At 54.7% G+C, this 27,623-nt stretch overlaps 1 protein-coding gene across 2 annotated transcripts in view; it reads right to left on the bottom strand.

Moving 5' to 3' along the window:
* Window positions 1-27,623, bottom strand: part of KIRREL3 (kirre like nephrin family adhesion molecule 3) — a 484,782-nt gene that overhangs the window by 36,802 nt on the left and 420,357 nt on the right. For both annotated transcript variants that reach the window (XM_080649529.1, XM_080649528.1), the window contains exon 5: window positions 305-462. In XM_080649529.1, the coding sequence (XP_080505655.1) occupies window positions 305-462 (158 nt within the window). The remainder of the gene's footprint in view (window positions 1-304; window positions 463-27,623) is intronic.

The raw sequence follows: 27,623 nt of genomic DNA on the forward strand, positions 1-27,623 counted from the left end.
CAGCCAGATGCCCACTGGGAGCCCAGGCGCTCACCCACCCGCCAGGCCAGGGGCTTGGAGGCAGTGGGGGTACGAGAGGCCCACCAGCCAGTGGGGGTGAGTCTCCTCCAAGAGACAGAACGCTCAGATGAACAGAGCCATGGAGTGAGAGAGAAAGTGACGTGCAGAGAGCGACAGACAGAGGGAGAACAGGAGCAACAGAAAGTGAGAGAGAGCAAGAGCTTCAGAGGTGGGGTGAGCTGGCCCCTCCCTGTAAAGCGCCCCCCCCCTGCCCTGCCCCCACCAGTGCTGCCCCAGGCCTCACCTTGGAGTAGGTGGCCCCGTTGATGACCTCTCCCTTCCGCAGCCAGACGATGGTCGCGGCGGGCTTGGCGTTGTCTGCGTGGCAGGTGAGGTTGAGGGGGTCCCCTGCCCGCAGGCTGATCACGGGCCCCCCCAGGATGACGGGGTCATCGGGTGGCACTGTGGGCAGAGGAGGAGGGAGGTCAGGCTGAGGGCACCCTGCCCCTCCAGCTGGGCAGCCGCGGAGCTGGCGGGCTTTATGGAGCTGATGACAAACAGTAATTATCATTCTTTAATAACCGTTAATCCCCGAGTATTGTCACAGTAATAACAGCAGTAATCCCGCACACGCGCACCGCGTGTTTATTTGCAGAGGCTGTTCCCAGCAGCGTCTCATCCTCTGCTCGCGAGGAGCCTGTGAGGGGACAGGGCGGGCCCTGAACCTGGTCACAGAGGAGCAGAGCTCCGATGCCCAGACAGTATCTGTAGTCTCATCCTATTTAACAACTCCTCCTCCTCCTTCTCCTCCTCCCCCTCCTCCTCCTCCTCCTCCTCCTCCTCCTCCTCTTCCTCTTCTTCCTTCTCCTTCTAGACAGAAAGCTATTTTTTAAATATGTTTTTTAAAATTGATTTCAGAGAGAGGAAGGGAGAGAGAGATAGAAACATCGATGGCTGAGAAACATCATCCGCACCCACACGCTCCCTACTGGGGACCGAGCCTGCAACCTGGGCATGTGGCCTGACTGGGAACTGGACCGTGACCTCCTGGTTCATGGGTCAACAACCACTGAGCCACCCCGGCCTGTCTTCTTTTTCTTTCTTAGACAAAGCACGGTCACATCTGTTGTCTGATTTCATCCTCACAACAATCTTGCTAGTAAAACATGATTATGATCCCAACTGCATACATGTCGAAACGAGACTCAGCTCAAGGGGTCAGGCTCAAGGTCACGCTGCCAGGGAGTGGCAGAGCCAGGGCTGGGAGCCAACACCTGACACCTGATGCACCGGGTGGCCCCTTCCTCTCAGGGGACAGGTGACAGGCAGATGATGTTCAAGACCGAGACAGCGGTTCAAGGGCTGCGCAGCCCTGGCATCGCCTTAGCATTTCACCCTTCCACAGCGGCCCCAGCTCCCTCACCTCAGTCAGAACGAACCTCTCCTGCTGGCTCTCCGCTGGCTTTTCAGTAGCGGGTCCCACACTGGCTGCCGCTGGGGACCGGGGTGCCGGGAGGAACCGACATCTCCCTCGGCGCCCTGCGCAGAGCCCCGTGCCTGGCGGGGTCTCATACACACTCGCTAAGGCCCATGGAGCCACGCCTGTGACCCCATGATGACCCTGGGAGGCAGGGCAGGTGCTTATGAGGACACGTGGCCAGCGTTTGGAGAAGAGGCCCAGAGACTGGTCCAAGTCACAGAGCCTGTTCCAACGTCAGCGCAGTGGACACTTCGGAGGTGCGGCCTCGGAGGCTCCTGCGTCTCCCAGGACAATCCACAGAGGGCAGGTCTCCCTAGAGTCGCCCTGGACACCCCTGCTCTTCCTTGCTGGAGGGGCTGGGGCCTCAGTTCTGGATGCTGGGAGGGGCTGACTGCAGTCTGCCAGTGAGTGATCCAGGGGGAGCTGGGGGACAAGCTAGGGCCCTAGAACAAGGACCCAGTGACAGAAAGTCCATCGTCCCCCTCTCCTCCCACCACCCCAGGCCCTGTGCAAGCCTCCGCGCTGGGGGCTGGGGCAGGCGGTCTCAGAGCTCCAGGCACCCCACCTCCCCTATAGGTGCTGCTTTCCCCTCTACCCTCCCCCAGGGCACGCCCCACAACCTGCCTGGCTTCCTTCTCTATCCCTGGAGCTCCTGCATCTGGGCTCTCCCAGCGGCCCGGGCCCCTCAGGGAACAGCAGGAGGCTCCGGGTCCCCTTCAGCCAGCGCTCTGCCCTTCCTTCCTGCCTCCAGGGCCTGGCTCGGGACCCAGCCCTGTCAGCACCAAGGCCCCCACCCCCACCCCCGAGTTCCTATTCCTGAGAAAGAACAAACCCTCAGGGCATCCAGAAGTCCTCATCAGCCCCAGGACTCCGCCCGGATCCTGGCCCAGGGAGAAGTCAGCCTCATCTAACCCTGCCCAGCCTCCCGGGGGGCCTGGGCACAGGCAGATGGTGGGTGTGGGCTGGACAATCAAGACACCCTGTACCCCCTCATTACTGCTGGAGGATGCGGGTGTGGCCTGGGGGCTAATGAGGGCTTTGCACCACTGGGGGTGGGCGTTCCACTCGCCGCAGAGGGAGCTTTACTCCATGGGCCGGGCCTTCCAGCGGGAAGGGCTGGGCTGGGCTCCTGCGCCCTCCCTGGGTGGGGGCAGCTTACTCCCCAGGAGAGGTCCAGGAGGCAGGGGCTCCAGCCGAGCTTGCCCAGGGCCAGGAAGACGGAAAAGAACTACTGGCAGCTTTAGGAGTGGAATAAAGCAGCCCGAGGGTGCGGTGGGGTGGAAAGCGCCCTCAGACCCACGGCGAGGCCCAGAGGCAGCCCCTTCTTCCGGTTTTATTTCCTCAGCTCTGAAATGGGAGAGGTCGCCTGGCCAGCGTGGTTCAGTGGCTGAGTGTCGACCTATGAACCAGGAGGTCACGGTTCGATTCCCGGTCAGGGCACAGGACTGGGTTTCGGGCTCCATCCTCAGTGTGGGGCGTGCAGGAGGCAGCCCATCAATGATTCTCTCTCATCATTGATGTTTCTGTCTCTCTCTCCCTCTCCCTTCCTCTCTGTTTAATAAATAAGTAAATAAATAAATAAATAAATAAATGTGAGAGGTGAACAGGGGATCTGGAACATTCTCCCCAGCAATGACATTCGTGGGGTCTGACAGTGGTTTAAGCCAGGCCACAGCTCACAATCTTCTGGGAGAGGTTTTGAAAACCAAGGCCACACACTGACCAGCTGGACCGATTTCTGGAGCTGGACCCAGCAGTAGGGCTTTCCAGCTCCTGGCAGGTCCCGTGTGTCCAAGTTTAAGAACCGACTGTCTCTGGGCCTTTGTTCCTGCTCTAATTCCTCTGGCCACAGCGTGGAGACTGAGCTGGGCGAAGCCCTCCCTCCCTGCTGTGCGGTGCTGTGCTGGGAATACTGGATTAGGGAGGGAGGGGAGCGGAGAGGGGCGTGGGCTGCAGGGTGGATACACAGGCACCCACACATCCACCCTCAGAATGGGTGCTGATTACATCTTCCCAAATAAGCGGTTATCACGCTGGGTATTCAAGTAGCTATGCATTATTGATTGGCCTTCGCCTGGCTGCACACCAGATGGGGTGTGGGGGTGGGGTGCAGATGGGGCTGGGGTGTGTGGGGCGGATGGGGGAGGAGGGAGGAAGTTGGGGAGCCCACAGGCTGAATAGAAATCAACAGTTCCTGGCAGCTGCAGCTCCCCAGGTACGGAAGGGGGACTCATTCCCTCTCTCTTCTTCGGAGGGACCCGGAGCTGAAGTGCTTGTGGGGGGGGGGTGGTGGTGGTGGTGGTGGTGGTGATGGGGGAGCCTGGAGCAGCCTGAGCCTGGATATGCATTATTCATGAAGACCTCACAGGATTGGTTATTATCCCGAACCACTACAGAGTTTGGTCTCCTAATTTTTAATCACAGGGAAGGTGGAAACGTTAGCCTTTTGTGATTAATCTGGAGATAAAAATAGTTGGCTGTTTTGGTGGTGCGCTCCTTGTCAGTCAGGACAAAATGCATTCACTGTGGAGTGACTGAGGCCTGGGGGCGACCAGAGCAGGTGCGGGGGGCGGGGGGAGCTGGCCCCCAGAGCTGGGAGCAGCCAGCGGAGGCCCGGCTCTGCGCTGTCCAGAACGGTCTTTTCTGTGTCCTCCTGTCTTGCTGGCTTCGTCTCGTCCATGAGGGCACAGCTTTCACTCACATCCTCAGCGAGGCCCATGTCATCGCCCCTCCTCTGCTCTCCATCACATCACCCACCTGATTTCCCCATCAGGGGGGTCATGTTGTCTGTCTCCTTTTACTAGAGAGGAGGCTCCTAATGACAAAGGAAGATCCCGACGTCTTGGTTGCCGCGGCATTGCCATGTCTAGATCAGTGCCTGATGCACAGCAGGTGCTCAATAAACACTAGTTGAATGAATGAGTGAACGATCCCTGGGCTGGGGTCTCTCCTGGCCTTCCCCTCCGAGGTCGGCACTTTTTAGATGATGCACGTATGTGGGTGGATAGAGTTGGGGATGGATGAGTGAGTTGAGTGAGTGTGGGCGGGGGGTTGGTGGGGACGCGACAAAGAGGAGGAGGTCCCTAGCCCTCACTGGGTCAGCTGCTTAAGAACTCTGTGGTGTGACATTTGGGGATTGGCTGCTTCCTGCCGTTTCTGGCGGGAGAAGCCTGGGCTGGGGAGGCGTGGTGGTAATGGGGTGCTCCTCAGTCTGTTTTCTTGGTAGCACCCATCTTCTTGGTCCAGGAGGGACCCCAGTCTGATTTGCCTGGATCACAGGCTTAACAAAGTGACAGATCAGAGACACTCGGCTGCCGGTTACCAGCAGGTTAGCTGCTGGCACTACTTTCCTTTGCTGTTAGGTAGGCATCAGCGTTCAGCCCCAGGCCCTGGGGACTCAGGCAGGGGCAGGGAGTGGGCTGAGTTCAGCTGGGAGTGTGTGAGCTGGCTGGACCGGAGGGAGGACACCCGAGTCTCTGGCTCATCCTGACCAGCACCTCACACCTCCAGAGTCTCCCTTCACCCCCCTGTCGCGGTTGCCGTCCTGATGCCAGCTTTGCTTCCCTCCCGCTTCCTCCCTTTCTCCTTTCAGTTCCTCCAATCAGTCTCTTTCATGCCACTGTCTGAGCAGATAATGGCTGAGAAAACCAGACCGGCGTGCCTCCTGGAGACCTTTGCTCCCCGTGCGCCCGGATGGGCCTGCAGTTCTATCCCACCTGGAGCTTGTTACAGATGCAGCTGCTGCTGGGCCCCGCCTCCGGCCCTGGCATTGAAAAGGACCCCGGGAGTTCTGTATTGCATCAATGTTTGAGGAGCCCTGCTCTGCAGGCCTCCGGGCAGGAAGGACAGACTGACAAATGCTTTGAAGGAAAGGCTCACTGGACGATGAGAGCACACATGGGGCCCTTCAGTCTCGCTTGGAGCCCTGATCCTTCCTTCCTCAACTTAAAGAGAGGGCCTGGATGGCTCAGCAGACCCGGGGCTTGCAGTTAGCGATCTTGTTTCATAACAGGCGCCTCCACATAGGCCAGTGGTCGGCAAACTGCGGCTCTCAAGCCACATGCAGCTCTTTGGCCCCTTGAGTGTGGCTCTTCCACAAAATACCACGGCCTGGGCGAGTCTATTTTGAAGAAGTGGCATTAGAACAAGTTTAAGTTTAAAAAATTTGGCTCTCAAAAGAAATTTCAATCGTTGTACTGTTGATATTTGGCTCTGTTGACTAATGAGTTTGCCGACCACTGACATAGGCCATTTCTTTGACTGGGATGCTAGAGATCTCTTCCCGCCCCCAGCCCCTTCTCCTGGGTCTCCCTTCCCCAGCCTTCAAGACTTAGCTAACGGGTTGCCCAGTTCCGGAGGTCTTTCTGGAACCTCCCGGGTGGACCAAGTGACTTTTGCCCATTTTCCCATAGCATCCTGGGCATCCTCTGTCTCGATAGCTAACCTGTTCTATGCAGTGACCTGCATGTGGTTGTCTCTCTTCTTTGATCCCCATCACCTGGCGTGGCACCTGCCATACAGGGGACACCCTGCGTGGCGTTTGCTGAGCCGCACCTGGCTGGAATCCATGACTTTACAGGCTGTATGACTGGGCACGTTACATAACCCGAATCTGCAGCTCTTTCTGGATTCTCCTCTCCTTCATCCGCCTTGTTAACTAACCACCCTGGTAGATTCTCAAACAGGTCTCTCCGTTCCATCCCCAAAAGCCTTCCTGGCTCAGGCCCTCCTCATTTCTTGCTTGGATGATACCGCCTCGCATTCTCTCCCTCATTCCCCGACACGGTCCCAGAGTGATCTTCACAAAAGTCGGGCCATCCATCCATCCATTCAAGCGTCCGTTTGTCCCCATTTGCCGAACGTGTGTAAAATCCTTCCGAGGGCATTGCCATCTGGATAAAGTCTGAACTTGTTGGCTCCTGTCGGCCTCTCCAGTCTCATTTTTCATCTTTAACAACAACTCAAATTCTTCTTGTGGATAAGAATCCCGTCCTTGGAATAAATCACTGTTCCCCAATTGTCCCTTCCCATTTGTTTAGCTCCCTTGACGGCTGGGCAGCTTGGGGTCAAAGCTTGGGTCCCACCTTGACTAGCGTGTACCCTTGGGCAAGTTGCTGAGCCTCCCCGTGCCTCAGTTCCCCCCGTGTAAAATGGGGGCTTTAATAAAATCAGATTCGCTGTTTAGCTGCCAGAGCCCAGCGGGATGCGATGTGGAGAAACACTATCCACGTCCCGGTGTTGAATGGTGGGTGCTCTGTCCCCTTGGGGAAGTAGAGGCGTCTCTCTCCTTCCCCTGCCCTGTGTTCACCAGGCTGTCGAGGGGTGACCCCATGCTGCCCTGCCCAGCTTGGCTTCTCCTCCTCCAGCCCGCCCCCCACATCCTGTGCCCACGAGAGGGAGGCCACACCACAGAGGCATGAGCCCGGCTGTCTTCCCGAGGAACAGAGATGAGCCTTCTGGGGCGAGCTCAGCCAATCGCTGACTCAGAATCATTATGTTTGAGGTGGTTTATTATGCAGCAAAAAACCCACAAAAAAACAGCTAATTGGTATACTCAGTAGTATTGGTCCACCCGGGAGGTTCCAGAAAGACCTCCAGAACTGGGCAACCCGTTAGCTAAGTCTTGAAGGCTGGGGAAGGGAGACCCAGGAGAAGGTGCTGGGCGCTACTGTCTGGTGACCGCCCAAGTGCCTGGGCTCCTGAACTCGTCTCAGAACGGGGCCACAGCCTGAACTCTCTGTCCACCCCACGTTGCTTCTTTCTCCCTCCAGCGCGGCCAGATGGCCATTCGGAAGCTCAGTCTCTGCTACTGACAATGCTCACTGGCTCCCGCTGCTCCAGGCAAACACTATTCCTTAGCGCAGAGGCCCCGCAGCTGGGCCTTCTCTCTCCAGCTCTTTCTCCTGTGCTGGCTGGGACTGGTCTGCTCGCCTCCCTGCAGGGACAGCCTGCCCTTCTAGAACTGCGCGCATTTGTGTGTGACGCTCCCCTGCTGGGGATGTCCTGACCCCCAGTCCTAATGGGCTAGAATCCCCTGGTCTCGCCAGTCAGTTCAGAGGTGACCTTTGCCTCATTAACGTGTGGTCATTCTTTACGGGGTCGGCACCTCCGCCAGGAAGCCCTCTCTCCACTTCAGCCCCTCCCCTCCCTTGTCTGGCCTCTGCTCTGCCCGAGGACCCGGTGCCACCTGCATGAGCTCACATGGCCTTGATGCCAGTGCTGTTGGCTGCCCAACAGCAGGAGCGCCTAGGGCTGGTCCTTGCCAGGTTCTGCTTTCCGTCCCAGCATGTAGGACGGTGTCTGCCCGCAGTGAGCATCTTCCCTGAACTGCCGAGTCGGAAACCAAGCTCCCCGAGTTCCCCCGGTACCGCGCTGGGCCTTCTACCCGGCACTCAGCCCAGGCCGAGTGCATCCAGCTGTGGGCCCGTGTCAGGTTCCCTACATCCGGAGTAGAGGCTCAGTCCTCTTGGCATGTTCCCATCTCCTAGCATATGGCCCTGGATGTAGTAATAACAACAACAATGATAGGAATAGGAATAATAGCTCACACTGCTCTAGGGCCAACAATACGTCCGGAACGTACGGCACTCTAAGAATCACCACCCAATCCTCACAGTGACCCCATGTAAGGCAGACGTAATGATTGTGCATATTTTGGAGATGAGGAAACTGAGCACCAAGTGGTGAAGTTACTTGCCCAAATGAGCAGCAGACTGGCCATGAAATAGCGTGTTTCAGCCCTGGTTCCCCAGCCCAGCCTCAGCCTGGCCAGCACCGGCCTAGCAGCCCTGACAGAGCCACCCAGTGATGGGGAGATGTCGGAGGCAGGAGGGCAGGGCCCTTCCAGGGCCGAGGGTCCAGGGCGGGGCGGTGAGGGCAGGGGCAGCTGCTGTCAGGGCCAAAGTCAAACAAAGCCGCTTGTTTCCCCTCCGAATTAGGCAGGGCATTCTGTTTATTCCAGATTAAACAGGGTCTGAGCCATCTTATCAGTGAGGAGCTGTCTGCGGGGAGAAGGATGTTTCATTAATGCTGAGCAGACGAGTAAATCACAGGATGTAGGCAGAGCAGGGGGGAGAGAGCGATGGCAGGGTGGGCCCCAGACTGGGGATCCACGCACACGGCCGTGTGTATGTGTGTGTGTGTGTGTGTGTGTGTGTGTGTGTATGTGTGTGGTGTGTGTGTTGTGTGTATGTGTGTGTGTGTGTGTGCACCTGTGTGTGTCGAGGAGTCCTGGCTTGGGTGCTGGTGGGTGGGGTGTGGAGAGCATGCGTGGAGGCACAGGTAGCGCCCCCTTTGGTGGGAAGGGGGACCTGTGAGAGCAATGGGGAAAGGAACTGAGTGGCTGGTGGAGGAGGTGGGTGCATGGAGTGTCGGGGGGTCAAGCACAGGGTGTGGGTGGCCCCCTCGGCCACCTGGGAGGTGGTTGTGCAAACGTCCACAGGACAACGTGAGAGCCCTGCTTAGGCGTGTTGGCAGGAGTAACTGGCACGGCCCTGCCTCGGCTCCTCCCGACTTTGACTTGACCTTGGGGTTCTGATTAGCATGGCTGGGCCTGGGAGCCGAGCGTGGTGGCACGCGCTGCCATTTCCTTGTTTTCTCTTTTCTCTCTTTTAATTGAATTATAATTGACACACAATATTAAATTAGTTTCAGGTGTGCAGCGCACTGATTCAATATTTTTATACATTACACAATGATCACCACGCTGAGTCTGGCTACCATCTGTCACTCCCCAAAGTTATTAAACAGTATTGACTATGTACCCCGGGCCGCACGGTACCTCGGGCGACTTATATGCTTTTTAACGACACGTTTGTACCTCTTAGTCCCCTTCACCTGTTCTGCCTGCTTCACTTACTTGAACCTCACGGTAAACTCCGGCTGCGGGACCTCGTGGTGCCCTCATTTTACAGATGGGGAAACTGAGGCATAGAACGGTCAGTCCCCTGGAGGCAAGCCACAGGAGTCACAGGTAGCGGAACCAGGAACCTGACTCAGGCCCTGGTGTGTCCAGCGGCACAGGGTAGCCATGGGAACGAGAACCGGTCCCCATGCCCTGGTGTGGCTCTCCCTGCTCGGAGGCCGCCGACCTGACGCGGCAGGAGACTGGTGCGACAGGCGTCAGGCTGGGCCCAGACACAGAAGACAGAACTGATTTTCTGGATGTGGCCATGACCTCTGGGGGCACTGAGCGGCTTTCCCAACCAGAACCCGGAGCCTCAGCTGTCTGTGCAGAAACTGAGGGGTGTGGGCAAAGGGTCACCTCACTAAGGAAGGGGCTTAAAGGCAAACATAGGAAATTCTAGCGATTGGCTCCTAAAGTGAGGTTAAGAGCACTTTTATTTTTTTAATTGAAAAGATTCTTTTTAAAAAATATGTATTTTATTGATTTTTACAGAGAGGAAGGGAGAGGGATAGAGAGCCAGAAACATCGATGAGAGAAAAACATCGATCAGCAGCCTCCTGCACACCCCCCACTGGGGATGTGCCCGCAACCAAGGTACATGCCCTTGACCAGAATCGAACCTGGGACCCCTCAGTCCGCAGGCCGACGCTCTATCCACTGAGCCAAACCGGTTAGGGCAAGAGCACTTTTTTTTTGCATTTAAAAAAAATGTACATCTTTATTAATATCAGAGAGGAAGGGAGAGGGAAAGAGAAACATCCATGATGAGAGGGAATCATTGATTGGCTGCCTCCTGAATGGGGGATCAAGCCCACAACCTGACCAGGAATTGAACCGCGACCTCCTGGTTCATAGGCTGACGCTCAACCACTAGCCCCACCGGCCAGGCTTCCTCCTTTTGCATTACAAAATGGTGCATTTGCTCCAGATGGTAGTTGGTGGAAGGGAGAAGGGAAGAAGGGAGGAGACAGAGGGGTGACTGAGAGAAGTGCAGGGCAGTGGGTAGAGGGAGAGGGGAGGGGCAGACGCAGAGGGAGAGACAGGCAAAGAACAGATGGAGCTGAGCGAGGGCCACGCCACGGAACTCAGGGCGAAGATGCTCATGAGGAGAGACCATGGTGTCCCCTGAGGGAGGACCAGACGCCGATGGCAGCGCTTCCGGAAGGGAGAGGAGGACGCAGGGTGCTGTCTTTGCTGCAAACATGTATTTCAGGGAATCGCAGGAAGCCACCAAATGCACCTTCGACTTGATGCAAAATGTTCAAGTCTACGTTTTGCCAAATCCTAAGACAAAACATCCAATTCTTTTTCGGATCTGAGCCCCCTTGGAAAAAGTACAAGTTTCTAAATTTTAAAAAGGGCAACGTGTTCGGGGTTCATTATAAAAGGTGCTTTAATGCCCATCTAGAGTTTGGCATTACCGGTGATTCTGGAATCTCCTATCTTCTTCGTTTGTCACCGAGACCACCTTTCTCTTCAGAAATCGGCGAGCACTGCCTTCGTTTCGCTTTCTACAGAGAGGGCACAGTCCTGGTCTTCACGGTCTCCCGGGTGCTCTGTGCACCTACAGGGCATCGCTCGGAGAAATCGTGTCATGCCCAGCCTGTGGCAGGATCAGGGAGGGGCTGTTGAAGGCTGGGGCCTTGCAAGCTGACTCTGAGCTAGAGATCTGAGAAAACTTGGGGTGTGTGTGGCGGGGCCTGAGGGGACGCTGAGGACACCCCTGATGGGATGAAGGAAGCAGATTGGCAGAGAAGCAAGCTGAGCCCTGGTGGCCGCATGGGAAGGTCTCAGCAGATCCGCAGGGAGTGGGATCAGCCCAGGTCATGATGATGGCTCTCAGCCCTGAGCTGCATCACTGTCGCTGTGGGACCCAGGAGTGTGAGTGCTGCATAGATCGGTCCAAACGCAAAGGTGTCGCTGGGGAGCAGCCCATGGTCACGGTCAGGTCCCCGTGACAGGCACTCTGAGGCCCAGATAATCCAAACCTGGTACATAATTGAAAATATCATTTGCATTTGACTTTGGAGTGCACTGTGTGAGTGTGCGTGGGAGTGAGTGTGTCTATGTGTGTGTGAGTGTGTGTGTCTGTGCGTGTGAGTGTGCCAGCATGTATGTGTGTGTGTGCCTGCATGCATGTGAGTGTGTGAATGTGCCTGTATGTGTTTGAGTGTGTGTGTGTCTCTGTGTGTATATGTGTCCGTGTGTGAGTGTATGAGTGAGTGTGTCTGTGTGTGAGAGTGTGTGTGTGAGTGAGTCTGTGTGAGTGTGTGTGTGTCTGTGAGTCGAATATGTCTGTGTTGTGAGTGTGTGTCTGTGTGTGTATTTGTATGTGTGTGTCTGTGAGTGTATGTCTGTGTGTGTGAGTGTGTCAGTGTGTATTTGTGTGAGTGTCTGTGTGTGTGAGTGTATGTCTGTGTGTGTGAGTATGTGTGTGAGAGTAAGAGTGTGTGTGTGTGTGAATGTGTATTTGTGTGAGTGTATGTCTGTGTGTGAGTGTGTGAGAGTGTGAGTGAGTGTGTCTGTGTGTGTGTCTGTGAGTGTGTCTGTGTGTGTGTGAGTGTGTGTCTGTGTGTATTTGTGTGTGAGTGTGTGTCTGTGAGTATGTCTATGTGTGTGAGTGTGTGTCTGTGTGTGTGTCTGAGTGTGAGTATGTCTGTGTGTGAGTGTGTGTGTGTGTGTGAGTGTATGTCTGTGTGTGTGAGTGTGTGTCTGTGTGTGTCTGTGTGTGTGAGTGTGTGTCTGTGTGGGGGGGTGGGAAAGGCAGCTTTCCTCTTTGGCATATTTATCTGAGATCCCATCAGAGTTCATCTGCATTCACTGGCCATAGCCCAGGGAGAGGGGCAGAGCTCGCTCAGCATTAAGCAGCCCTCAGCCTGGGCTTGTGCCCGAGGCAGGTCATTGGAAATGTCCAGGCTGCGCCCCTCAGAGCTCCTCGGGGCTAAGGTGCTGCCTCGGTGACCGGCCATTGGGTCTCCCAGTTCCCGGCTGCCTGACCCGATGAGTGAATCAGCTCCTGGAGCCTGTGTCTTCATCACCAAGGGGGAGGTCAGCAGGCTGATTATGTGAGATGGCATATGTAACGTCCCTGGAATTATTTATTATTAGTGTAATTATTAATGCCCAGCCCCTCCCTTCACTCTCCTCCTTATCCCCCAAAGAACGGTTCTGCCTCCTGCATCTCTGGCCAGGTGGTAGTCTGGGGACCCAGAAGGCCAAGCAAAGCTGGGAATAGTCCTCGGGGCCAGAGAGGAAGACCCCGCTCCCCGTCCTGGGGCCCGAGGTTGGGCAGAATGGCCATTTGCTCTTAAAGAAGCAGCAGGTGCACAAGGCTGAGCGGTTCACAGCCCACCTGCCCGGGGAGGGACGGGTTTAGAGAGGAGAGCATGGTGCCCCATTGGAGAATAGGGTGGGCTCTGTTCTGCGTCCACGCACTCACTGGTGGAGGGGGGTCCCGAGTGGGGAGAAAGGAGGGCTTCAGATAACCCTGAAACTGCTGTTCCACAGACAGGACCTGTGTCTCAGGGACACCGCTTTCCAGCTGAGTGAACTAGGGCCAGTCTCAGTGTGCACATCTGCAAAGTGGGCGCAGCAGTAAACACTGTCAGCGTGTCATGATGGCCACGTAGAACCAGCGAGCGTCTAAGGCCGGAGTGCGGCACAGGTGCCGGCACGGAAGGCGAGGCTGCGGAGGGGGTGCACGCTGGCGATGGGGGTACTCTTCCACTTCTCTTATTGCTCCAAGAGGGAAAACGAAGCACCTCGGAGCTGACCCGGCCCCACGCACCTCCCTGAGAAGTTGAGGGACCTGCCTGAGGTGACACAGCAAGTCACCATGTCCCTGGGTGACCTGCAGCACACTTTCATTTTCTCAGGAAGCGTGTTTCAGAACCCGGACCTCAATTTCCTCACTTGCCTCCAGTCAGCCAAATGCCCCCTTCCTTGCTTGCCTCAGTTTCCCCAGGGCTTATTGAGTGCAAGGATGTATGCCCCTACATACATGCATTTGTGTAATTTACACATTCACGCACTGTATAGGGGCATACATTTTCCTTCTCGCCCCAGGCTCCCTTGTGAATTGGTGATGCTGTTACTGACCCTGTCTTTCTTTAATATTTTGACGTTTTGTACAAAAATTAATACTTTTTGCATTAATTTTGATTTTAAAAAAACACTGCATTAAATATTACTTATCTACATTACTGAGTTTTTGTTTTGTAATCCTCACCCCAGGATATGTTTTTCATTGATTCTAGAGAGAGAGGAAGGGAGAGGGAGAGACAGAGAGGGAAACACTGATGTGAGAGAGACATCAATCGGTCGCCTCCCGTATGTGCCCCAACTGGGGATCAGACCTGGGTACGTGTTCTCACTAGGAATTGAACCCACATCCCTTTGGTGCACAGGCGACGTTCCAACCAACTGAGCCACACCGGCCAGGGCTGGATCACTGAGTTCGTTGATGCCCCTTAAATTTCGTGCCTCACCCACCCTCGCCCTGCTCCAACTGTTCCCCCAGGGGTGCTAGCTGCTCCTCTTCCCTGTCCCGGGTGAGGGCGCTTGGACCCACCTGGGCACGTTCAGGCGTGGAAGATTCCCAGGGGTGAAAGCAGCTGCTGGGCAAGATGGATGAGCTCGGGAGGCTCACAGATAGAGATGTGCAGCGGCTCCCTGGCCATCCGTCAAGACCCAGGGAGATGACACGCACCTTAATCAGGCCAGAGCCCCCTGGGTCTCAGGGTGCGGGAGGCAGGGGGAGCCAGGTGAACGGAGCGTCCTGCAGGCTCTCAGCTGGTGCCCAGAGGGCTGAGCAGCAGCCAGGTGGTCAGGCGGTGCGCTGACCAGTTCCAGGGGGTGCTGAACTCTTAGCTGGTCCCCTCGGAGCCCCTGTCTTCCACACAGGCCCCACCCTGCTGCTCGGACCCTGGGCTGGGGGCTGGGAGGGACTGCGGGAGGATAGGGGAGGAACGAAGCAGGCGGAGGGGCAGGTTAGGGGTGAGCCTGCAGACCTGCCCTGCTTTGCCTCCTCAGACACCTCCAGAGGCAAACTCCCCATCTGCAAAAGGGAGTGTGAACCCCCAGCCTGGCTTCAAGGCCCTGTGTCAGCTGCCACTCTCTCTCGTGCCCTCTGACCTACCCAAGGTCCCCCACATGAATCCCCTCTCTGCTCCAGTCCATGTACCACCTCCTCCCTGAAGCCCTCCCTCCTGCACCACTTCCCTCGCTGTCCCACTCCCCCTTGCAGCCCAGTTCCCACGTGGGGCCTCCCCTGCGTGTGTAAGCCGCCTCCCTACACAGACCGAGTTCTCCGAAGGCCTGGGGGACTTATTCCTGGGGTTTCCTCCTCGGAGCCAGCACCAGGCTGCAGCCTCGCCCCAGGTGCTCTCAGGCCTGCGTCTCACTCCCACAGTGTATGGAGGGCGGAGGTAGGGGTGTCTGCCCGAGGGAGGGGCCTGTTGATGTCACAGTCGGAACCGCGGGGCAGGAGGGGAGCTCAGAGCTCATTCCTCTGTAGTCCTGACATCTCAGCAAGATGCATCTCCATCCCACCAGCAGATCAGGCCGGGCACCTTGGGGTGCCCTTGGCTTTGCCCTGTTTCTCACACTCCAATGGCCCCACCATTGACATATACACAGAGCTCATCCCTCCTCCCACCTGCACTGCTGCCGCCCCAGCAGCCGCTACACCGAACACCTGGACTACACAGTGGCCTCCTGACGGAGTTCCTGCATTCCTCCTTGCCCATCCCCCGCCCATGATCTCTTCGCAAAGCAGCCAGGAGATCCTTTTCATATTACGTCTCTGCTCTGCTCAAAGCCTCTGTGCTTTCCGATCTCAGGTAGAGTAAGATCTGAAGTTCTTGTGGTCTGCAGGGTCCTACCAGATCTGCCCTGGCTCCCTCTGACGTCATCTCCATCACTCGCTCCTTTATTTCCTCTGTGCCAGCCACACAGGCCTCTGTGCTGTTCCATAAAAATGACCAGAAGCCCCTACCCCAGGGCCTTTGCACTTGCTGCCCCCCGACCCCGCCCCGGAATGCTGTCTCCCAGTGGTTGCTTGGCCTGCTCCCTTTTCTTCTTCTTCAGGGTTTTGGTATATGTTACTTACTCAAAGAGGCCTTCCCTGGTACGCATATAAAATAGCAACTCTGCACCCCAGCCTCCACCTCCTCACCCTGCTTCGCTTTGCTTTATGTCATTCGTGACATTACAGTGTTTATTTGCTTACTGTCTGTCTCCTTCCACGGGTGGAAGTTCTGTGAGAACGGCAAATTTTTCTGTTTTGTTCACTGTTGTAACTTTAGTGCCTGGAACAGCAAATGCACACAGTAGGTGCTTAATACGACTGGCTTAGCCCCTACGAGCTGCACGAGGGGGGCGAAGTTCTCCCATGTGTCTAGGACTCGATGGACTTCCACCCCATCCGGGCACGTCCAGCTCTCCTGCTCTGGTTGGAGGCCTCTCTGAACCCCAGGGTCCCCACTTTGCATTCATTAGTGCTCCCCACTTTGCCAGCGGCTTTCACATACAGTCTCCTTCCTCCTCCTCTTGGTGATCCCCGGAGGCTCCCAGTGGACAGTGAGACATCACAGGTCACCTGCGCCTGAGGGGTGGAGCCTGGTTCGGAGCTCGGGCCCCTGGGGCCCAGCCTTGCCATCCAGTCCTCCGGGTGGCCCTGGAGCCTGATTCATCTGTGCTCCCCGGGGGCCCGGCCCAGGTCAGCCCCTGGAGGCTGCTGAGCAGTCCCTGTCTCTCGTCTGGGCACGTGCCAGGCGGGCGATGGTGCTCAGTCACTGCTCTTTCGTATTTTGCAATGAAGGGTGGTTATAATAAAGGGCATTAATCACGGGACGACGGCTGGCCCGGGGGGTTCCCCAGCCCAGTTTTGCTGAAGAGAGGGTGCTTCCCTTCATTTCAAACAGCCTCCCTGAGCAGCCGGGACAGAGAGGAATACTTGTTCCTGTGTTACCCTTAGAAAAGCAGCCCTGGCCGGTGTGGCTCAGTGGCTAGAGCATCAGCCCACGGACTAAAGGGTCTCGGGTTCAATTCCGGTCAAGGGCATGTATTTTGGTTGCAGGGTTGATCCCCGTCCCTGGTTGGGGCGCATGCAGGAGGCAGCCAATCGTGTCTCTCTCACATCGATGTTTCTCTCTGTCTCCCCGCTCCCTTCCACTCTCTCTAAAAATCAATGCAAAACAGGCGAGGATTAACCAAACAAAGAAAAGAAAGAAAAACAGCGCCTCGAAAGGTGCAACCACTGGCTTAAGGTCTCCGGGTAAGTCAGGGGAGGGACTGGGGCAACGTGTGCTCCTCAACAAACTCTTCAGACATAACAAAACCCAGCACCAAACAGAACCCCAACTGTGGTGCTGGGCAGTTTCTATGGGGCAAACCCTCCCATTATAGCCAGCGTCAGGCTCCCTGCCTGCTGTCACTGGATGCGGAGCGACAGATATGCTCTCAGGGCCGGTACAGCTGCCTCCAGACACCACTGTGCCTGGTGACAGCGTCTAACTTCTCTCCAAGCCTTACAGTCTATGAAGCACGCTCACACGATGTTCACGGTGACCCTTTTAGCCAAGCAGCTATTCTGTCCATTTTTCAGATGCGAACACGGGGCTGTGTGGCCTTGCAGGGATGCTGGTCGGACCAGGGCCAGAGAAGTGGGGCAGGGAAGGAGGGGGGAGAACTCGTCGGTTCAGTCCTCACGTCGCTGGTCAGTAGCAGGGCCTGGGCTGCAGGCACGCTGCATGGCGGCTGCTGAGGGTCAGGCTGCCTCGGCTTGCAGGTGACCTTGGTGGCCATGCTCCTGCCCACCAGACTTACTGAGTGCTGCCGTCTGTGGGGCCTGGGAGAGGCACTGGGTGCGGAGGGCAAGGAGACCTGGTCCCTGGCCACGGGGCACACAGTCCAGGTCGGGGAGACCCCCACGGAGCACAGGACTGCGTGGATCTGCTGCTGTGGGCGGCACAGGATGCCACGGGGACCTAGAGGGGGTCCTAAGCCAGACTGGGGAGGCTGGGAGGCTGAGGCCTTGGGGGCCTGTGCAGCATGCTGGGGTATGTGTGGGGGGAGTGAAGAGAGAGAGTCGTGCGCAAACCCTGGAGAGATGACGAGCGAGGCAGGAGCGTGCAGGGGAGCTGAGGCTGGGGTGCGTGGGCCCTGAGTCGGACATTTCCTCCCGGGGCCTGTGTCTGCCTTGCCCGGTCCCATTCTGACTCCCTCAGCTCCATGACTCGGAGCCTGCTCAGTCCGGGAGTTTCTACAGAGAATCTAGCGTGGCACGAGGTGGGTGGCCCAGGCGGGTGCAAGCCCGGCCAGCCAGTCAAAGCCACATTTGCATTCCAGACCTTGGCAGCCTGACCTCCTGTTTGCCAGGCTGCAGGCCCTGGCTCCCCGGAGCCCAGCAGGGGCAGCAAAGGTGTCTGCTGCCCGCGCCTGCCCTCTCCGCCCCCAGGGGTAGGGTGGGGTGGGGTCGGCAGGGGCCCACACATGGCTGCTGGCCATAGGACTCCGGGACTGGTGGGAGCCAGCAGGGCAGGCTGAGTGTCAGGGAGAGAGGCAGGGCAGGGCTCCCACACGCAGATGGCCGAAGGAGGTGCAGGTGGCCAAGGACCCCCTTGCCCGCCCCCTGTACCCTGTGGAGGCCCTAAGTAGCCGTGTAAGACGTTCACTTCCCTGAAGCCCGTGCTGGAGAGATGCCCCTAGAGCCAGCCCAGCTCCTGCTGTTCATGTCGTCCCAGCCCAGGCCCAGACTTGAGAGTAAAGGACCCTGGTCCCGGCTGTACAGATGCCGCCCCCCCACCCGGGCATGTGGGTACCTGGGGCAGGTGTGGGCCCAGAGGCACGTGTTCTCCCAGGTGGCAGATGAGGGCCTAAGGCTCGGAGGGACCAGGGGACTTGCTCGGAGTCTGTTTGTCAAGCTCACCGCCTCCCTCGGGGCTGGAATTGGGCTGAGCCATCGGTAGGGGCAGAACTGGGGGCCAAAAACCCTCAACACCTCCAGGTGGGGAAAAGGAGGGTCCCCCGGAGGGGAGTTCAGCTTCTTCCCTCAGATGATGCATCAGTTGAGACCAAAAGGAGACTGTTGGGGGGAAATTCGCGTTCCCCCTCATTAATTACATCTAATTCGATCACAACAGTAAACAGCAGCCTGCCTTCAATAAGCCGGGCTCTGCCCCACCCGAGATTGTGTCCCTCACCGGCAGGTGTACCAGGGAAGACGCTGCTAATTGTCGCGATGCCACATCCTATCCCGTGCTAGGTAAGGGATGGCGGCGAGAGATAATTATAATCAGATCTAATTAGCAATTAGAACAGATCCCAGCTAGAAACTGTTTGCAGTTAAATATTCCCAGAGAGGTGCTAACACTCTCTAGGGCACGCCGTGTGCCCCAGACAACGGAAGGGGGTGGAGAGGAACGGGCGCCCTCACACCCCGTGACTTTTTATCCAGCGAGTAAAGGAGATGCACAGAGAACTCGTGGCCCTGGGAGCAGGGGTGGGTGGGCCCTGGGCGGCTGGGCCCTGAGCGGCTGGGCCCTGGGGCAGAGGGAAGGACGTCAGGTTGCCTGGCTCCCGTGGGCAGCACCTTCCCCACACGAGCCCGAGGTCGAGGTCCCTCCTCCCCAGGGCCGCCTGCAGTGGGCCCCGGGCAAAGGTCACTTATTAAATGGCTCGGGACCCTGAGGCCTGGAAACTCCTGGAGCGTTGGAGAAACTGCACGTGGCTTAGGCATCGTGGGATATTTGATGCTAGAATCATTGATGAATTGAAGGGGGTTAGAGGCATTGTATAGGAGTCTCCTGGCTAACGAAACTGGGGGGTGTGACTCCACCCCACTGTCCCAAGCCCGCCGATGGGCCTAATGTTGCCAGATGTTTACAATAGAAGCCAGGTGTCTGAATTTTTAATACAAAGGCTTCTAGAATCTTAAATGTAGGCAGCAAATTAAACACACACACACACACACACACACACACACACACACACACACACACAACTCTGAAGGAACTCTGGGAGCTAACCAGACCTGTCTGTGTGCCTGGTCTGCCTGCCACTTGCCAGCTGCCACCGGAGAACCGGGGTTCAGTGGTTCCTGCGGCCTCTGCCCACTCTGGGGGTCTCTCATTCTTTGGCAGACCCCTGGCCAGCACAGCGCAGGCATTTGGCACGCCAAGTGGGCCAATACATGCATTAGGGGAGGACACAGCTCTAGACACCCCACCCCCATGTGCTCGAGGCCCAGTGGCCCATCCTGGGAGCTCTACCCCCAGGCCCCCAGCCCACTCCCCTGGGAAGATGAGATGGGACAGCGGCTCCCTGCAGGTGAGCTCTTCCCCCCAGGTCCCCAGCCCCTGGGCACCCGCCTGGGAGGGCAAGCGGCTCACGCAGCCCTGTTCACGGTGCGGGCTGCGGTCCTCCCTCCGAGAGTCCTTTCCTGCGATGGATTTTTAAGGCCAGTGGCGGCAGAATCACTCTCTCTCCCTTTTTTTCTTTCGGTGCCGTGTGTCTAGTCAATAAATAAGTGGGAAATAAAGGATGTGCAAGAAACTAGAATGCAGTCAAAAGGTAAATTGTGGGCTTAAAGGCCCCTGAGAGACGGGCTCAGACTTGGAAATGTTTCCGAGTGTGAAGCCGGTCTCTTTTCTCAGCCCGGCTCTCGGCTCTTCGATTTGCATCTCGGAAAGGCAATCTTGAGAACTGATTTCCCTCGGTTGCATTTCATGGGTGTAGAGACTAAACAGGCTGTTGTACTATGGCAATGACATCAACAGCTCACCTACCTTTGCCTTAATTATTTTTCTGTCTTGCCAGTGGAACCTGTTTAATAAGATTTATAGGTGGCGGGGAGGTGGGGCGAGCGGGTGTGCGGCTCAGATAAAGGGCCGGCTGATTCCCCCTCACTGGCTGTCTCCGTAGAAAAGCATGAACTAAAAGTGTTGCAGCACTTAAGTAATAATAATGCCAACATTTCACCTGCCTCCCCCTTAATGATTTTTCTCTCTCATGTTTGCCACCTGAACCTATTTGGATAAGATTCCCTCACAGATAAGAACCAAGGGCTCTCGTTCTCTTAGGCAGATAAGCGGCTGTGTCGATGATTCTGTGTGAAAAGGGAGCTGCGAATGGCAGAAAGGCTTTCTCTCAGCTCTTCCTGGGGAGGCTCAGACCCTGTGGGCCTGGGGCAGACCGAAGGCCATGGGAATGGAGGGCAGGTGATTGTGAAGGCAGACTTGGGCCCTGAGAGGGGCACCCTGGCCTGGGAGGCAGATGGGCACCAGAATCTGGACACAGGACAGGGGCGGGCCCTCTCTCTACACCTGCTCTCTCTCCCTCCTAGAGAGGGGAGAGGGGATCTCATTGGATTGGGGAGAGGGTCCTGGTCACATGCACCAATTGGCCAGCCCTCAAAGGGGTGGAAAACACCTGGGATAGCTCAGCTTCACTGCTGGGTCACAGGGGACCCGCGGGGGAAGTCACCACCCCTCATTTAGCTTCCTAAAATGAAGAGATGGTCTCGGTTAATCGTTCTGATACTTTTGGGAGTTTATGGATGGACTCCTTTGGGAATGGGAAACCTCTCCCCATTCTGACTGACCAGCAGGCTGCATGGGGCGACCAGGCCGTGAGGGGCTATCAGGCCGGCAGGGGAGGCAGTTGGGGGCGACCAGGCCAGCAGGGGGGAGGGGCAGTTGGGGGAGACCAGGCCGGCAGAGGGGGCATATCTGCATCCAGGATTTTCCACCTCGGCATCACCCTAACTCTTCTCTTTCTCTCATATCCGCTGTCCTACCTCCTCTGCCCCCTTCCTCTCATCTGTGTTACTGTAAGGGTCTCTTCATAGGCCTCCCGCCCTTGTCCTCTTCGAGGCCACTCCCAAGCCAGCACCCAGGGTGATCCTTCTGCCATGGAAGTCAGATCACATCACTCCTCTGTTTAGAACCCTCACTCACACTGCTTGTTCACGTGAAGTAGGGATTTTGCTCTGAGGTTTACAGCTAACTCCTTTACCTCTTCACATTTTTGTTCATAAGATACCTTCTACAGGAAAAATCTGAGTAGAGAGCTACATCAGGGAAAAACTTGAATTAATAAAATAAAAAAAAAATTCCTAGACCCAGATGGCTTCACTGATTAGCTCTATCAAATATTTAAAAAAATAATATCAATTCTTCACAAAGTCTTCCAGAAAGCAAAGGAGGAGGGTACATTTGACAACACATTCTGTAAGACCAAACAAAGTCTCACAAGAGAACTACAGGTCACTGTCCATCATGAATATGCATAAAAAGCCCCCAACAAAAAATTAGCAAACTGAATCTAGCAATATGAAAAAAAAAAAGATCATGGACCATGACCAAGTGGTATTTTCCCCAGGAATTCAAGGCTGGTTGGACACTTGAAAATCCATTAATGTAATATACCATATTACATAAAGCACAAAACCCACACAACCATCTCAAGAGATGCAGTAAAAGCATTTCACAAAGTTCAATGCCATTCATGGAAAAGGCTCTCAACAAAGTAGAGACAGGTGGAAACTGCCTCAACGTGATATAAGGCATCTATGAAAAACTTACAGCTCACATTACACTTTATGGTGACAGACTGAATGCTTTCCCCCAAGGCTGGGAATAAAGTCAGATGTCTGCTCTCACCACTTTTATTCAACTCTGTACAGAAAGTTCTAGACAGTCCAGCAAGGGAGAAAGTGCATCTGATTGGAAAAGAAGTAAGACTGTCTTCATCCTCACATAAATGATCCTAGTATGTGGAGAAAATCTTAAGGAATTCACCAGAAAATTATTAAAATCTAAAAACTGAGTTCAACAAGGTTACAGGATCCAAGATCCACATACAAAATAATTTGTGTTTCTATATATTAGCAATGAACAATCTGAAAGGAAAATGAAGAAAATTTCTTTCACAATAGCATTGAAAAGAATAAAATATTTAAGAATAAGTTTGCCCTAGCTGGTTTGGCTCAGTGGATAGAGTGTCAGCATGCGGGACTGAAGGGTCCTGGGTTCAATTCCTGTCAAGGGCACATGCCTGGGTTGTGGGCTCACCCAGTAGGGGGTGTGCAGGAGGTAGCCGATCAATGGTTCTCTCTCATCATTGATGTTTCTATCTCTCTCTCCCTCTCCCTTCCTCTCTGAAATTAAAAAATAAATAAATAAGTTGTTTTTTAAAAAAGAATAAATTTAACAAAATAAGTACAAGACACACTAAAAACTAGAAAATGCTGGGAACAATCAAACATCTGAATACATGGGAAGACAGTCCATGTTCGTGCATTGGAAGACTCAATGGTGCTAAAATGGCAATTCTCCTCAAATTGGCCTATAGCTTTAATACAATTCCTATAAACATTCCAGCAACCATTTTGCAGAAATTAACAAGTTGATCCTAAAATTTATCTGGCAATACAAGGGGCCCCAACTTGCTGAAAGCATTCTGAAAAAGAATAAAATTGGAGGTTTTACTTTTTCTGAATTCAAAATTTGCTATTAAGTTATAGTATTTAAGATAATGCAGTACTAGCAAAAGAAAAAGACATATAGATCAATGCATTATAATTGAGAGGATAGTGTTTTTCTTTTTCTTTTTTTAATAAATCCTTACCCGAGGATAATTTTTCTATTGATATTTAGAGAGAGTAGAAGGGAGAAAGGAGGCGGCGGGGAGAAAGACAGAGAGAGAAACATTTATGTGAGAGACACATTGATTGGTGCCTCCCACACTTGCCCTGACCTGGCTGGGGATTGAACCTGCAACCCAGGTACGTCCCCTTACCTGGGAGTCAAACCTGCTACCTTTTGACATACAGGATGAAGCTCCACCCAGCTGAGCCACACAGGCCAGGGCAAGGATAGAGTTTTTTGACACCCAAAGCTGGGACAGCTGGATAGCTGTATGCAAAAACGATGAATTTAGTTTTTTTATCTCACAAATTACCCCAACATTAACTTAAAAGGAATTATAGACTAAATGTTAGAGCTAAAACTGTAGAACATGTGGAAGAAAACATAGGAGCAAACCTCTCTGTGACCTTTGAAGTTAGACACAACTTCAAAAGCTCAATCTATAAAAGAGCAAAAGAACGTAATTGAACTTGGTTAAAATGAAAATCTTTTGTGCTTTGGAAGAGAGCATTAAGGAGATAAAGAGACAAGCCACAAACTGAGAGAAGATATTTGCAAATTAAATACCTAATAAAGGACTTATATCCAGAATATGTAAAGAGCTCTCACAACACAATAAAAAGACAAATGACCCAATTTAAAAATGGGCAAAGGATTTGAAACAGACATTTTACCAAAAGAGATAAAAAATGGATAATTATCACATCAAAAGTTGCTCAGTATCATTAGTCATCAGGGGAATGCAAATTAAGCCTACAGTGGAATATCACTTCCAACCCATTAGAATAGCCACAGCGGAAAAGGCCAACGATGACGAGTATTGATGAGATGATGGAGACACTGGAACTCTCATTCGTGGCGGGAACGGAATAAAATGATACAGCTGCACCCTAACCGGTTTGGCTCAGTGGATAGAGCGTCGGCCTGCGGACTCAAGGGTCCCAAGTTTGATTCCGGTCAAGGGCATGTATCTTGGTTGCAGGCACATCCCCAGTAGGAGGTGTGCAGGAGGCAGTTGATCCATGTTTCTCTCTCATCGGTGTTTCTAACTCTCTATCCCTCTCCCTTCCTCTCTGTAAAAAGTCAATAAAATATATTAAAAAAATAAAATAAAATGATACAGCTGATGTGGAAAGTAGTATAGCACTTTCTTAAAAAGTTAAGCTTAAACATTCCACAGGCCCAAGCTACTCCACTCCTAGAAACCTACCCATGAAAAATGAAAACATATCCATATGCATACACCTGTATGTGAATGTTCATAGCAGCATTATCCATAACAGCCCCAAACCGGAAATAACCCAAGCGTCCACCAAGCAATGGGAGGATGGACAGAATGTGGTCCATCCATACAACGGATGCCACTCGGCAATGAAAATAAAGGAAATATTGACACGCGCCGCCACACAGATGAGTCTCACAAACATGACGCTAAGTGAACGGAGCCAGACCCGAGAGGCCACATGTTGTACGATCCTATTTTATATATATATTTATTGATTTCAGAGAGGAAGGGAGAGGGAGAGAGAGATAGAAACATCAATGATGAGAGAGAATCATTGATTGGCTGCCTCCTGCACGCCCCCCACTGGGGATCGAGCCCACAACCCAGGCATGTGCCCTTGACTGGAATGGAACCCAGGACCCTTCAGTCCACAGGCCGATGCTCTATCAACTGAGCCAAACCAGCTAGGGCTGTTGTACGATCCTATTTACAGACATGTCCAAGAGAGGCAAATCCATAGAGGCAGAAAGCAGATCAGTGGCGGCCTGGGACTGGGGTGGAAGTGGAAATTGACAAAGGATCTTCTCAGGGCGATGAAAATGGCCCAAGACTGGATAGTGGTGATGGCTGCACAGCTCTGTAAACTTACTAAAAATCATGGACGAATTGAGTGGTATGTAATTTTATCTCAATGAAGTTGGTAAAAAATAAGGGGAAAGATAAAAAAAGGGTCACCTCCTCTGTGGGGTCTATCCTGACAGCTCAACCTGCTCTCTCCTCCAAGAAACTCAATCCCTTCTACTCTTCTCTGCTTTTTTTTGATGGCACTTACCACCTTTTAATAAACTACAACATTTTCTTCATATGTCTACTGTTATTGTCCAAGGATAGAAGTTCCATGAAGGCAAGAGGGTTCAATCTGTTTTGACCTCTGATGTGTACTCGCAATGCGTGGACCAGTGCCTGGTGCGTGGAAGGTGCACACACATGTGTTGAAAAATGGAATGCATGGGGAACCCTTGACCGGCAGACTCCTTCCAGCTCTAAAATTCTCTATCAAGGTGAGGTTTGGGGGAACTTTTCCAAGGTTAAGTTGTGGGCATTAGTAGAACTGTTGCCCAGGCCAAGTTGGCATTGGGGGCTGGGGCTGGAGGCAAGACTGGGAAGTCCCAAGTGACCGGTACTCAGAGCCCTACTTCCTCAGCCTTGAATCCGAGAGGACTGTTTCTCCCTTCCCTATGCGTCCTGCAGCCTCTGGCATCTTTTCTTTCCTTTCTGACCTCAGTTGATCCATCTGAAAAATGGGTTCTCTCCAGCATCCTCGTGACAGCGTGTCTCTTTGTAGATAGAAAGTGCATGGAGGGTGGGAGGGAGCGGTGTGTTTGGGGACATGGCTGTGTGGCCACCTGTCTGGTCCCCCTTTCTTGCCTTCCGCCACTCGGCTGCCGGGTGTTCCTGGTTCTGGCAAGGTGACTTCTCAGCGGCTAACACCTTTCTTGACATATTTACATGTGGGAAATCCTTCCTTTCTACAAACACTTACAAACATCTTGACAGGCGTGTGAACATGCGAACTCTGTTGGAAGCGGGCCTTCCTGGGCTGTGGGGCTCAGCTATTTAGTTTTGTGAGCGGGAGGCAGCTGTGTGGGCTTCTGGGGGCCTCTGAACCTCCCACTAAGAAAACCGCCTCCACAGTGACAGGATCGTTTAGTGACGGGGAGAGGATAGTGGGCAGCCCCCTGATAAAGACACTTAATGGGATGGAAAATGGATGCTGTGGTCTCAGGGCCCGGTCTCCCAAGGCGCATCTGGGGAACAGGGGTTTTCGAGAAGGGTTTTCTGAAGCCTTCATTCATCTGGGGTCCCCGGGCCAGGGTGAGGGCTCAGACAGGGCTCCCGGAGTCCCTGGGGCTGGAAAGAGACCTCATTGCAGTCCGTCTGCAGGGAGGAGCCAGACAGCTGTGGGTCTGAGAGGAATTCTGGAGAAGGGAAGAGCTGACTTGGATGAAAGGGCGAGGGGGTCTTGGGAGCAGAGAGAACCGAGTTCAGATTCTAACTCTTTTTCTCTCTTGCTGTGTGACCTTGTGGCAAGCTAGTAGGCCTCTCTGTGTGTCATCTTTCTCGTCTGGGAAAGGAGGGAGACGTGGGCCTGCCTGGCAGAGGTGGTGAGAAGTGCATGAGGCCTGTGTGAGGGTTACCCAGGCAGGTGGCACTGGGCCTGCAATGCCTCTCCCTGGCGGCATCTCCGACAGGTCCCAGCCCAGCACAGCAACAGTGAACAGAGCTAGGGCCTGTCCCCTCCCGAGGTAGCCATGCGTCTTTCCTCTGCAGAGAGGTGCCTGCTGCCGAGAGCCCGGGGCCTGGCTCCTGCTGTGGGCACTGCCTGCTCTGCCCTGTGGTGTCCTGCGCTGGTGATACAGCGGTGCTCCTGGGGGCCGGCCCCTGCCTGCTCTCCAGCCTTCTCTCTCCGGGCCGCTCCTGGTCTGGGCTTGTGACTTCGGCTCTAAACTCCCCCGTAAGGCGACACCCCTGCTGCCCGTTGGCACTGAGGGAAGGCTTCCGTTTAGTAGCATTTTCCTTTCCCATTTTATGCTGTAATGGAGATTCATTGCGAGTTTTAAATCCATAATTTGCCATGAAACCCTCGTCTCGGGCCCCGGCTGAGATCAGAGCAGAGAAGTCATGAGCTATTTTATCCTGGGAGGTCTCCCTGTCCAGCTGGGCCTCCCGGCCTCCCTGGCTGGCCTCAGCCCGCCAGCCAGTGACCTGGGTGCGACACGCACTGTGCCCAGGGGCCGGAGCCAGGAGAGGGGCGGCTCATCCGCGGGACTGGCTGGCCCTGGCCTTCCCTCTCTGGTGGCCGTGACTCTCTGCCCTCCGCCTCATTGTTCATTAGGGGGATCGATAGGGTGACGGGGCCTCGTGCTGGGGGTAGCATGCGCCACCTCCTCCAATCTTTTCTGGGCCTGGCCAGGGGGGAGGGAGGTGCAGTGGCCAAAGAGAGGGGAGGAGGGGACTCAGCTTCTGGACCAGGGGACACAGGGGGTGTGTGTGGCCAGTGTGGCAGGAGGAGAGGGAGGAGCCAGCAGCGGGGTGGCGTGGGGGAGGACCCCGGCGCTGGGCACGGCTCCCACCTGGAACCTCAGGAGATAAGCGAGCTTAGCTGGCTCCCATCTCCCACCTCCGGCTTGTTTGCTGCCCTTTTTTGGGTGATTGCAGGGTAATGAACGTGGCAGGAAAAGGCACACAGCACAGATGAGAAGGGCACCCCAGCCCGGCTGGGCCCAGGCAAAGCAGCCTAATGAGATAAGGAGATTGATTCCGCCCGTCTTCCCGGGCGCTGAGCGGGAGGGCTGCCGGCCG

The sequence above is a fragment of the Plecotus auritus genome, assembly GCF_963455305.1.
Source record: "Plecotus auritus genome assembly, chromosome: 13".
Classification (NCBI taxonomy): Eukaryota; Metazoa; Chordata; class Mammalia; order Chiroptera; family Vespertilionidae; genus Plecotus; species Plecotus auritus.